General features: G+C 41.3%; 1 protein-coding gene across 1 annotated transcript; it reads right to left on the bottom strand.

Annotated features, from left to right (window-relative positions):
• Positions 1-73: 73 nt before the first annotated feature.
• Positions 74-10,142, bottom strand: sel1l (SEL1L adaptor subunit of ERAD E3 ubiquitin ligase). The gene is made up of 21 exons (XM_047573853.1): positions 9,572-10,142; positions 9,365-9,402; positions 8,758-8,938; positions 7,787-7,954; positions 7,414-7,519; positions 6,706-6,868; positions 6,526-6,579; positions 6,369-6,428; positions 6,198-6,279; positions 5,932-6,086; positions 5,596-5,652; positions 5,440-5,508; positions 5,037-5,114; positions 4,858-4,920; positions 4,570-4,657; positions 4,289-4,437; positions 4,029-4,194; positions 3,830-3,904; positions 2,452-2,624; positions 2,184-2,312; positions 74-2,085 (listed from the first exon to the last, which is right to left on the bottom strand). The coding sequence occupies exons 1-21, from the start codon at positions 9,657-9,659 to the stop codon at positions 1,789-1,791; spliced, it is 2,439 nt and encodes an 812-aa protein (XP_047429809.1). The 5' UTR covers positions 9,660-10,142; the 3' UTR covers positions 74-1,788.
• Positions 10,143-12,597: the final 2,455 nt, after the last annotated feature.

The following is a 12,597-nucleotide window of genomic DNA, read 5'->3' as shown; positions in this document are numbered from 1 at the left end:
AGTGTGTATTGAGGGAACTTGATTACACTTCTTCATTACACTGTGACGTAGAAATAACATTAAACATTAGAAATAACTTAAATATCCATATCATTTATTCATTTCCTTATAAATTTGTCTTTGCGATGGTAAAAATGCAATCTTCAACAATGTAGACCAGTGTTTCGTTTTAGACCAATTGTGATTTGTGTGGGCATCGGGGTGTGGGTGTAGGAAACCGTTACCGTCCTGCAAACAACACTTCGCTGTCCTTTTTGAGTTTGTTCATTTCATGCACATGTATTGGCGGATACATTCTCAATCATTCTTACAACAAGCACATATTGAGGAGCTGAAAAAAACAAACAAAAAACAAAAGCATCTTGGAGAATGTGGCAAAAAATAGAGGTTTCAAATCTAGATTAGATAAATACTGTATGGCCTCAGCATGGCTTCGTTTGTTTTCCTATAACAGGCTCAGATTTCTGGCCATCTGATCAGCAAAGTGAAGGCAGATCTCCAACGGAAGACTTTTGGTGAGGGGGTGGAAATTCTCACAACAGCTGAAGTTGTGTAATCATTAAAGAAAAAGAAAAAAAAGAAAAAGAAAAATGACCCGCTTCCTCGAATGTAGAAAGAATCCAGAGTTCGGGGTGTTGCTATCTTTAAGGCTGCTCCAGTTCCTGCTTCAGCTAACAGTTGGCTTAGTAAAATTAAACAGAAATGAGACAAACTACTGAGCTACCTTCCTAAACAACGACAACGAGAAGCCAATTGATGGAGAAATGCACACAACACTGCACAGTACAGTAGTTCTACGCTTTCTCTCCCTGGACCGTCTACTGTTCACCAGCCTTTCACTTGCTCTTTAAAATGAATTTTTAAAAGCATGTGCACTCTGCTTTCACTATTCTCGGAGAGTCAAAGATGTTTCTATATGAATTCTCAACCAGGATCTGCATCTGGGATTTTGGTGACAGCTCAGTTTTGACTGGCTTCAGTAGCTTCTCATACATCAGGAACAGTAACAAACATCAACCTATTGACAATGAAACCGTTAACAGGGAGTTTGTTCTCATACTAATGACATACCGTGGCTTCAGTATATTTTTAGCACTGTTACTGATGTTGAATGACCCGCAGGCTTGCAAATAACAAAGAACGTAAAATGTCTTCACTCATGAAGCATCGGAGAAAAGGTGCCTGAACTGAAAGTCCACAAAAAAGATGAGAAAAAACCTGCAGGATTGTGACTTTCTTTAGCAACTAGTTGAGAAAATAAAATTATTTTAGCTCACGTGTTCCCGTCTCTAAACGCTGTATGAAATTAGAATCGAAGCTTTTCGGATGATTTTGCGAAACAAAAGGGAGAACGACAAGAAACTAACGCACGTATTAGATTCCAGCTTTCAGATCAGTCACGTTCGAAATTCCTTTCATCTGGCAACCACAAGACTATTTCCACTGTGAGGACACTGGTGCTGCTTCTGGCAGTGTCCTGAGTCACAGACTAACGAGTCCCGAGCCCGTGTTATCCTTCCAACACTTTGTTGTGTAGCGTTGTCCACAGACAAGTCCAGTGTCCTGTTCTCAGCGGGGGTACCAGCATATTAAAATGGAGAAAGGGAGTTGTGAGACTGAACAGTTCAGCAGCCGCCGAGTCTTTGTTAGCATGAGGAGAGGAGCAGGCAGAGTGGGAGAGGTGCTTAAAGCAGCAGGTATTCAGCTTTCGAGCACCAGCCGCTCCGTGCGCTGGGACGCTGGAGCCGCTCGTCTGTCTCTTATGGTCCTCTTTACTCTGGCGTCCTCTCACTGCTGCTCCTCCTCCCCCTCCTCTTCCTCCAGGGCCGGTGTCTCTTCCTGAGCCTGAGGCTCAGCCTGGGCCGAGGGTTCTTCTTGAGGTGGAGTGGGAGGGGGCGCTGGCGCCGGGGCGGGAGCAGGGGCTGGGGCGGGGGCAGGTGGTCGAGGTGGCACTATGATTTGGTGTTGGCGCTGTCGGTAGGCGATGATGGTGCCCAGCAGCAGGGCGATGACAGTCATGAGGTAGAGGTCCCACTCCGGGCCCAGAAGTTGGTCCAGGTCCACCTGAGTAACCAACTCCTTCAACTGAAAGAAGATGCCAGGACGAAGGACAAACACGCATATAAGCACTTAAATCATTCTTTTTAACGAAATAGCTATGATTAAAATTAGGAAGTACTCACATTAAGATCTTGCAGGTACTGCAGAGTGTAAACTAGACCCAGCTTGCACAAGGCCAGGAAAACTGGGACCTGGGCGTCGGGGCTGGCTTCAGCAGCCATGTCGTAGAAACGTTTGGCTAAATGTATGTCCTGAAGAGAACACACGGAACAGTTCAGAGTATAAATCACTGGAACTACCGCATTAACTACACGTTCAGAAATGAATGCTAAATGAAGCTAAATGTAAGCAGGCTGGTTTTAGGACTCATGAATGATGGTCTGGTCTCACCTGTTTGATTCCCAGGCCTTTCTCATGCATGTAACCCAAGTTAAACATGGCCTGGGCGCTGTGCTGCTGCTCCGACGCCAGTCTGTAGTGAATGACCGCAGTCTCATAGTCCACATCAGTTCCGTAGCCGTAGAAGTGATAGTCTCCGAGCTTTATCCTTGCCACAGTGTAGCCTTGGAAGGATAACAACAGGTTTGGTTTTATATGTTAAGAGTCACTTCTGATTTCTTAACTAGTCTAGTGCTACCTCAAAATATTCTTTATTCCCTCTGATCCATAGAGAAAGACCGGGATAAATCACGTTACAGTATTTGATACCATACCTCTCTGTGAATACATGATTCCGATTGGCTCCAGGGTGCCGACTAAGCCTGTACCTAATGTGGGTAACCATAGCAACAGGGGCACGGCGAGCCTGCGTTTACAAGTCATTGCAACACGTTAAGAAGCTAACATCTAATCCCTCATTTGTTCATCCTCTGAACACCACATGATGGCAACTGTAACACACACACACACACACACACACACACACACACACACACACACACACACACACACACACACACACACACACACACACACACACACACACACACACACACACACACACACACACACACACACACACACACACACACTTATTCTGTATCGACTGAACAATCTCATCTGCTATTTAATGCTTTAAGTTCAGGCTGCAGCCGTCAGTACACATCATGTATTTGTAAAACACAGCATGACGTGGTTGGATAACTATCTAGTCTGGTTGTTAAATATACAAAATATTGTCAAATTCTAATTATATTTACCACTTGTCATGTGATTAGCTTACAACTGAGCGGACTATTTACTGGAGTCGTGACAATGTTTTCATTGCCTTAGAAACTTAGGGGACAGGAATTGTGGGGTTTAAGGCAAATCCTCAAAAGTTACTACAGCAACCGCGTCATGGCTTGTTAAAAAAAAAAAAAAAATTTAAAAAATGAATGTTATTTAGAGTGGGTGTAACTACCACTGGTTTGAATCCTGTGTAGAATAATAAAGCTTTCCTGAGTATATAAACAACAAATAGACGTGTCTACAACATCATGTATTCAAAACCAAGTGCAGCCAAAACACACAGTTCCACAGAGCAGAGGCTGACAGAGCAGCTGCAGCTCTGTCGACAGCTACTGGCTACGTACTGTCGAAAATCAGCCCATTGAGAGACTTAATACGCAATAAAAGTGTGACATCATCTCTCCTTCATGCAGTAGCTGCATTGCATCTCCTAAACTGACTCATGTAGGACAGGAAGACTGTGACAAAGTAAGAGAAGCTTTGAAGCCGCCTTAACATATAAATAGATAGACTTTAACAGTTAAGTGTCTGGACTCACCTTGCGCTGCAGCTCTTGTCCAGTGGAGCAAAGCACGAGGGTACGTCTCATTCTCACTGAAGATGTTTGCGCCTTCTGTTTAATCCACACAAACAACACACATTTAAGACGACCGTGTTAGTGCAATCAGTGCTCATTAGTTCCTTCTAAAGTCATGCAGCCTCCTGGTCCAGGCTCTAAACGTGTTGGTTTTTCTTACTCTGGTCCAGGATGAAGGCCACATTGCTCTGAGCCACCTCGTAGCCCTGCTCGGCCAGCAGCAGATACTGAACCAGTGCAGCGTCCGTCTCTCCCTCCTTGAAGCTGACGTAGGCCGTCATCAGACGCTCCGACCAGCGACCGCGCTCACACACGTTCTTGAAAAGCTGCAAATAAGACACAAACACAATGTGTGACCCACTTGAAACCCATTGAGCAGTGGGATACAGTCAATCTCAATCTTTGTTTACTCCAGCTCACCTCTACAGCAGTGTGGCAGGAGCGCATCACGCCAGTACCGGTAGCATGCATCTGAGCCAAGTTGTAGAAGGCCAGGATGTGGCCGGCTTGTGAGGCCAAGTTGAAGAATTTAAGGGCCTGTTTGTAATCACGCTTCACGCCGATGCCGTCTGGGGAACGACAGGAAGGAGAACGGCCATGTAATAACGTGAAGCAAATAGAGAAAAAATGAGACGACAAGAAGATGGAGGAGAGTGTGTGATTCAACAGGTGCGACCACACAATGAGCCCTCAACACTCACTGTAATACATGGTGCCCAGCTGGAGCTGTCCGTCCACCCAGCCCTGCTCTGCTGCCTTCTGGAAGTATTTCAGTGCCAGCTCATAGTTCTGAAAATGAAACGCACAAAACTTTCAAGTGGCTGCTCCGACTACAGTGTGAGCGATGCTCGGCTACCTTCCCATCAAAATAAAAGCTTCGTTATTTATTTAAACATCAATCCCAGACACTGAAATTGGTGAATTAGCATCTTATTATATACCATATGATATCAAACTTTCAAAAGGACTGTAACAAAAAGGTTGCTTACCACCGGGACACCTCTTCCATACAGGTAGGCCATGCCAAGACCACTTTGTCCCACTGGATTACCCTGGAGAAAATAACGAGTGGCTCAATCCATTAATGCCGGTTTAACAGACAGGACATTTGAAAAAGTGTTCTAGCAACACACTGATAGAATATATTTGTCTACAGTTTCATCCTTACTAAGTCAGAGGCCTTCTTGAAGTACTGCAGGGCAGTCTCGTTGTTCTGAGGGATGAACTCGCTGCCTTCTGAATACATCTGAGGGACAGAAATTTGCAACATGATGCAAAGCCTCAGACAGAAATGCACTGCGCTGCTCACTGTGGCGACAGCGACAATAAATCATTGGCTTCATTTATTCTGGATTCAATTTGGACCATCTCTTTGCTCTCCAACTAAAACGACTTTATCCCATTAAGTTCTCACAACACAGTGACTCAACTCAAAACCTGTGAATATTGAGTTTACCGTTAGAGGAAAAGACATACAACAAGCTGGTCGGTGGAATCATTATAATAATAATAATAATAATAATAATAATTTTCAAATACCAAAAAAAGTAAATAAGCGTCATCCTGCTCACCTTGCCAAGGAAAGCCATAGCATGTGTATTCCCTGCATTTGCAGCCTGGGTGAAGTAGTCATACGCCCTCTGTTGGACAGGAAGCAACACAAATGCATTTACCAGAGCAAAGCAACCTGAAAAATATCATCAATAAAGACATGAAGAAAATGGTACCTGGTGATTCTGTTCTACTCCACGTCCTCCGTGCAGGTGAAGCTGACCTAGTCCCACCTGGAAACAAATGATGAGATTAAACCTAGTAATGATGTTCTGAAATGACTAAATCTATATCTAACTATAACTACAAGATTAATACTTCACAATCAAATAATGATTTATTTTGGAAACGTAACAAAGCTTAAATTATCAAAAATGCTGGACATTTTCTACATAAGTAAACTGCTATCCATTCGATCTACTTTCTGTTTATGATCATGGACACATGGAAACGGATCTGTATGTGTACATGTTGTTACTGCACTGAATAAAGTGTGTTGATGACAGCTTTACCTGAGCTTGCACATCTCCTTTCTCAGCTAGAAACTGGTAGTACTGGATGAGGTCCTCCTCCAACATCCCACTGGTGGAGCCTGGGTTCTCCACCTCATCCAGCAGCCGGATCTTCTGCACCGCTGAGCCTCCCGTCAGGGACACGTCACTGGCGACTGGAGGTGATGAAGGAGAGCGGAGCGTGGAGAGAGAGAAACGTCAGAAGGAACTCCGATCAGGTTATTTGCCAGAGAAGATTTAGAAGCTTGATATTAGAAAATGCTTACCCTGATTTGCCACAAGCCTGTAATGTGTTAGTGCTGATTCACAGCTTTGGGGAACACCCACACCTCCCCAGTATCTGTATCCCTACGAAATACGTATGAGGAAAAGTCATTATTGTTACCGTAGGAAGAAAGTGTAGTATAACTGCTTCTCTGACAGACAAAACAACTCACCAGAATCATGTGAGCTACCAAGTTTCCACCGAGTGCACCAAAAGTGTAGTAAACCAAGGCCTGAGAAAACAGACAGCGTAGCTATTGTGTTAACATTACAAGTAACTTACACAAACACAATCACTGTACAACATAATTAAAAAGTAGTGAAATGCACCTTAGCTTGACTTGAGTTAACTCCAAGTCCTGCTGCGTACAGAAAACCAAGAGCCTATAGAAAAACAAACAAAGCAGAGTTTAACACAGCTGATTGTTGTGATCATCTGTTTAATAAGATATTAGGTCAACATGGGTTTTAACGCTTTTCCGGTGTTAAATGTTTGAGTGAGATCATTACCGTCTGAGCTTTAGGAGAGCCCTCTATGGCAAGCTTCTCAAACATTTCCTTGGCCCTGGTGACATTCTGGTTCATGTAGTCTCCAAACAGCATGGCATATGCCACCTTCTCTGTGGCTTTCTGGTGGCCTTTCTCTGCTACTTTCAGCAGCTTTTCATACAATCTGAGAGAGTGGTTGGACAGCACAGACGACACAGGTGAATACATAATTAGATTGATAAATGTGCAATAAAAGCAAGGCGTACAAACAATGGGTCATGTGATATCTAAAGTAAATAAGGATGTACTGAGGAGAGTCACATGAGCACTGGCCTGTATTAAAGCACACAATAAACAGACACAGCAACATATAAGACACAGTCTGAAAGTTAAGCAAGAGGAGTTAAGCTTTATGATAAGATGACTGATCCACAGAAAACTTTAGGAGGTCTAAGCATTTTTTATTTTAACAGAACAGATTTAATATTAAAGCAACATCTTCTCAGCTTGTCATTACTTGCATTTCTGAGATATTGTTTCACGCTCTCAGTTTCCAACATTTTAAACCATTTATTAACTGAGTGGACTAAGACTTGAGGATGTATTGTCAGATTCATAAAAGATAAACCAGTACAGGTGTATCAGGAAGTACAACAACAAGATTATGACTTCTTTAAGACATCAGGATACCAAAAGCACTTTGATAACAACCAAGCAAGAGAAACTCACTCTTTTTTCTGAGTCTTCCTGGTGGTGGCATTGAGCATGCGTAGGACAGTCTGATACTGCTCCTCTGCCTCCTCAGCCTGCAGCCTCTGCTGTGCCTGCTCCTCCGCTGAAGGAAACAGAAAAAAAAAAAAAAATGAAATTAAGGATTTCAAAACATTGGCAGCACTATGGGTAAACCTATAAATGGAAATGAAACCGTGACATGTCCTCAGGCTGGTTTCAGTTGCTGTTGAGTTTACTATCGTTTTTATTGAGAGGAACAAAGAAAAAACCCAAATTCTGAAACTACTTATTTGTTTGTGTTTGTTAAGCCAATGCGGTGGTCACATGTGTTTACTTTAATGAAATACCAGTTACAGAGTTGAAAACTTACTCTCACAGAAACCCCACTTCTTGTCCTGGTCATAATCATAGGTTGTAGCACACCATAGCCGTCCATCCCCCCGTCCATCTGTGGTACACTCCAAGTACTCCACACCCTGGAAGAGGAAGGGGAAGATGCAGGGCTCTCCATGGGCCGTACCTCCATTCACCACAGGAACTGTATTAAAAAAAAAAAAAAAAACACCCATATATTCATCCATATAACAAAAAAATAATAACAGAGTAAAATCTGTCAATAAATTATGATGTAAAATGTGATACTGGAAAATACTAATGGTTTTACAAGTTAATTTCAAAAACCTACATTTTCAGACAAGCTCACCACAAGCTGATTAGAAAATAATTCCCAAGTAAAATGATGTAACTGACTGCAAGAGGAGGCGCAGGTGCGAGGAGCTGTTCATTTCTCATGGGGTTTAACAGTTTCTACAATCTACAATCTGGCACTGCTGTGAAACCACATGCGTACGCCTGTGCTGAAAGTCAGCAAAACTGAAAACAGGTCAGGGTGTCAACACATAAAACAGCTTAAAAACAAAAAAAGAAAGTCTTCAGTCTTAGAGATGAGGTGAAAACCTGAGGCTCAGGAAACGCTAATAATAGATTATCACTACTACCTGTTAAAGAGGGTACACATTTTTGTAGTATCAGACCAGAAGTTGAAATGCATCATCAAAAGTCCCTACAATTTAACATACTATCATTAAGGTCCCTCCTATAAGAGCTTCAAATTTCACTTTTTACTGTGTCTCATTTTCTTGTATATAGATCCACTTTATTCCTTCAATCCACAGCCACAGCTAGACAGGAAAAATATTATATTCAGGTCTCCTTCTACGAAATTATACCAATGAATGATTTCTGTCTAATCCTGATCACTTGCCTCAATGCATAGCCAGTAATAGCAGAGCTAGCAGAGTCCCTGCTCTATTGCATGAAATACTAAATTGTGCTCTTTACCTTCTTTAGGTTTCTCCTCAATAGGGGGAGGCTGATTAGGTAGATCCTCTTTCTCCTCGCCCTCCAGTCCATCCCCAGGCGATTGCTTCTCCTCCTCTGGTTGGGAGACATCGTGACCTGAGGTCACAGTTCCTGATGTCATGCGAACATCTTCCTCTTCAGACTCGGGATCGTGGTAAGACTGGAGAAATAAACAAGAAGTTAAAGAAGTGCTGGAAGAGGGAACTAATTTAGTAGCGCTTCTTTTAAATGTATTCTTCACTGCATCAAGACTTCAAAAATAAAACAACAGAAATTTGTTGATTCTTCTCTACATGACAAATGCTACTGCGTCTGACATCATGATTGTTTAAACTCACTGAATACCTAGTTTTTCCCAAAACATACCAAAGCACCTGGTAAAACACCAAATTCATGTTTATTTAAAATGGACTTTGGGCTTGGACAGGCTTAAATGAAGTCATCTCTGGTGCAGTGTCAATATCATGTTGGTACAGGATGCAATAATGCTTATTTCAAATGACAGAAACAATCAATGAAATGAGTCAGTCTTCCTCGGGGTTAAATATTTTAATCTGATTATTAATTTCAGCTCATGCCGGCGCACCTTTAACTCTGCTCCGTCGTCCCCTGGTTGTTCTTCATCTGAAAAGTATGAATATTGCACCGGTGAAGACAGCGGTATCTTGAAATGGACAAAGCTGCTCACTAAACACACACAGCTGCTTGCAGCAGTTCAGCAGACGTCAACCTACCCCCATCTGAAACACAGCCACGAAGCGGTGACAAAACAACGCTGACATTTCATACTTACCAGCTGCTGATCCTTTGACGATGACGAGGATGAGAATTGCCAAAAAACAAAGCGTCCTTGTCGTCTTTAGATGCCTCTTATTGCCCATTGTTGATGTTGACAAGCTAACAACCTGCTAGCTGTAGCTACTGCTTTTTCTATCACCTAACATTCAGCTACAGTGGAGCCACACTATCCTAAGTAGCATAAATAAACTCTAACACGCAAACCTCAAGGAGCGAAACGTAAATGGCCCTAGACACCAACTTGGTTAATTTTAGCTACTGTAGTTATCAAACCAGCTAAGAAATTCCAATGCAAAGCTAAGCTAACAGAGTAGTACCTGCTCAAATGACGTATAGCCAACGAGCTAGTTTTACATAGCCATACAAAAGACCAATAAGACGAAGCAATATTTGCTCAAAAGGCAACGCCTTAGCCTGGAAATGTGTTGCAGGGTGTCTCCTGGTACCTAAAAAGATCCGACGTTTAAAACGAAACCCAAAACCTTTAGCCCTTTGCTGTCTATTATCAGATATTCCTTAACGCAGCTGCCCATGTTAAGCCCTTACTACTGAACGCCACTTCCGCCTCTCGACCGTCGACCAATCACAGCACGTTCAGTTTGACAGTAGCCAATGAGCAGCGGCCTAGGACCCGTCAGCCAATCAGGTGCGTACACAGTTACGCTCCCAGTTGATGGGCTTGTCCACGACACCAAAACACCTTATGAAAATAAAATGATGTGGGAGGCTGTCCAGTTTCACATGTGGATTCAAAACTTTGACGTATATAAAAAAGAACAAAAACAAACAAAAATGACGTATGTGAAATTATGTTTAAGTGTGCATGTAACTTGTGTCAAAAGATCTTGAATGATGCAATGAATGGTTTACATCGTAGATAATGTTCTCCATGACAACCATGTGCTCAGTATTCAAACACAACATGGGGCCTTAGTGAGATGAAAAAAAAAGAAGAAAAAAAAACGGATCTACTGGGATTTATACTCGAATTTATACTCAAAACTGAATGTAAATATATTTCTGCAGGTCAGTTTATGTCTTTAGCTCTTATTTTATCTCAGCACAGATATATAAGAGTAAGAAGGTTCTGTTTTGTTTCTGTCTACATTTCCTAGATTCACCAATGCATATCACTTTATGTAAAACATTGAATCCTGGCACAGCTCTTAACATATGCTACTTTTAAAATGGAGTCTGATCTCACTGATTTCACGAACAAATTTGCATGTTTCCTGGTGCATATCCTCCTCATCCAGTGTGTGATCTTGTAACTACTGATTTCACAAATAGACTGATGTCGTCTGGTGCATATCCTCCTCGCACATGCATCGTCGCTCTAGACAAGAAATTAAGTATTATTTAACTGCAGAGTAAAGAGCTGTTATTTCAAGGAAGTAGACAATAACTAGGTCAGGTGCACTGTTTAAAGCTAACAAAATTGCACCAATATGTTGGTTTATTTTTAATTGTTATACTACACAAATATCTATCAGTATCATAAATGGCTTAGAATCAGGTAACAAGTCAAAGATTGCATTATCTGTAATATTGCTGCTCCTTTGAATATAAAACAGTACATTACCACTCCTGGTTCTTACTGTAGACAGAACTGACTTTAACTAGACGAGTTATGTTGTGTTTGGTGTCTGCATCTAACCAGTACATACACCAGTCCAGCTCAAGCGCATTTTGACTAACTCTGGCCATGACAACATTTGTCAACGCGCCATATAATTATATAAGCTTAAATGCAATACAAGAGCATGGACTCAAGTGCAATTTTCACACATAAGCACTGGCACCAGCAGACGTGGTAATTAACAACTGCGTATTTATTTACAGGCAGTTTTAGTGGTCATTTCAGAGGCAGTTAGACAAAGATATCATTATCTGAAAGAAACAACATTCACAGTAAACAACATAATACAATACAGGAAGTGAAGGCTAAAAAAAAAAGAAAAAAAAGAAAGAAAAGAAATTGGACTGCGACACATTATCTTTTGTTAACTCTCCCAGGCTTTGCACAAGAGAAATATTTGTGATGTACTTAGCAGAGAAGATAGGCTTTTTCAAAATTTAAAACAGGCAATGTACCAAGAAGATTAAATAGCAGAATAGAACATTTGCCAATGTGCTACATCAGCTGATGTCCACATTGTAAAGGTTACAGAGCCAAAAATCAAGAAAATAAATTCCCACATTATTAATGTCCAGATACTTCTGGGACCCATCATGTGCAAATGTATTAATTCTTAAGGCAATATAGATAATGTAGAGTCAACAGTTTATTTCTCTCTAATGTGCACTCTAGAGTCCAAAGGATAGTTATAATGATCTTTGGTACAAAATTTTTATATATTTAATGTGAACTCCTATACGTATGAAAATGTATAACTGTGTTCACATTTGTTGACTGGAGTCTAGCAGTTCCTGAAGATGAAGTCACAAGTTAACACACTCAAACATCCATGTTTTAAAAGGTCTGACAGAAAATTGAAGTACCATAAAAACCATGATGTCATCATAGCGTGTCCTGTCTGTGATGATCACAAAAAAAAAAAAAAAACAGAAGCAGACATATTTTGATCGTTTTTTCCTGACATACGCCATTTACACTAAAAGAAAAAAGAAAAAAAAATGTAACCAAGAGTTCATCACCTTTTCATGTGATACGCTCTGATATACTGTCTGTGAAGGTTCTCAGACATCCAGGTCATGGTATGTCCAAAAAGCGTTTAAAAAAAGGCAACTGGACTTGTTGAGGCTTGAGAAGATGTATTGCCACTCATCCCAGTAGCTTCTTGAGTTGTAAGGGACTGGTGGGAAGTCTGAGGTTTAAATAGGGAACTCTGTCGGTGTAACCCATCAACAAGTCAAGTTGCTTCTTTTAAACGCACTGTTATTAAGCGATGTGGACATATACTTATGGATTTTAATAAAAAAAATATAAATAGATGAAAGGAAAATGCAGCTTAAATTATATATGAGACTGGCTGTGATTTAATGATTGTTATATGTTAT

This window comes from Mugil cephalus, chromosome 21, assembly GCF_022458985.1.
Source record: "Mugil cephalus isolate CIBA_MC_2020 chromosome 21, CIBA_Mcephalus_1.1, whole genome shotgun sequence".
NCBI lineage: Eukaryota > Metazoa > Chordata > Actinopteri > Mugiliformes > Mugilidae > Mugil > Mugil cephalus.
This window is presented reverse-complemented; position numbering and strand designations above follow the sequence as displayed.

Bases quoted from the DNA above. Each gene is read 5' to 3' on its own strand.
- sel1l (XM_047573853.1), bottom strand. From the start codon at position 9,659: ATGGGCAATAAGAGGCATCTAAAGACGACAAGGACGCTTTGTTTTTTG. The intron at 7,955-8,757 runs GTAAAGAGCACA...TTTTTAATACAG, and splicing joins TGAGGAGAAACCTAAAGAAG to TTCCTGTGGTGAATGGAGGT. The intron at 2,086-2,183 runs GTGAGTACTTCC...ATCTTCTTTCAG, and splicing joins AGTACCTGCAAGATCTTAAT to TTGAAGGAGTTGGTTACTCA.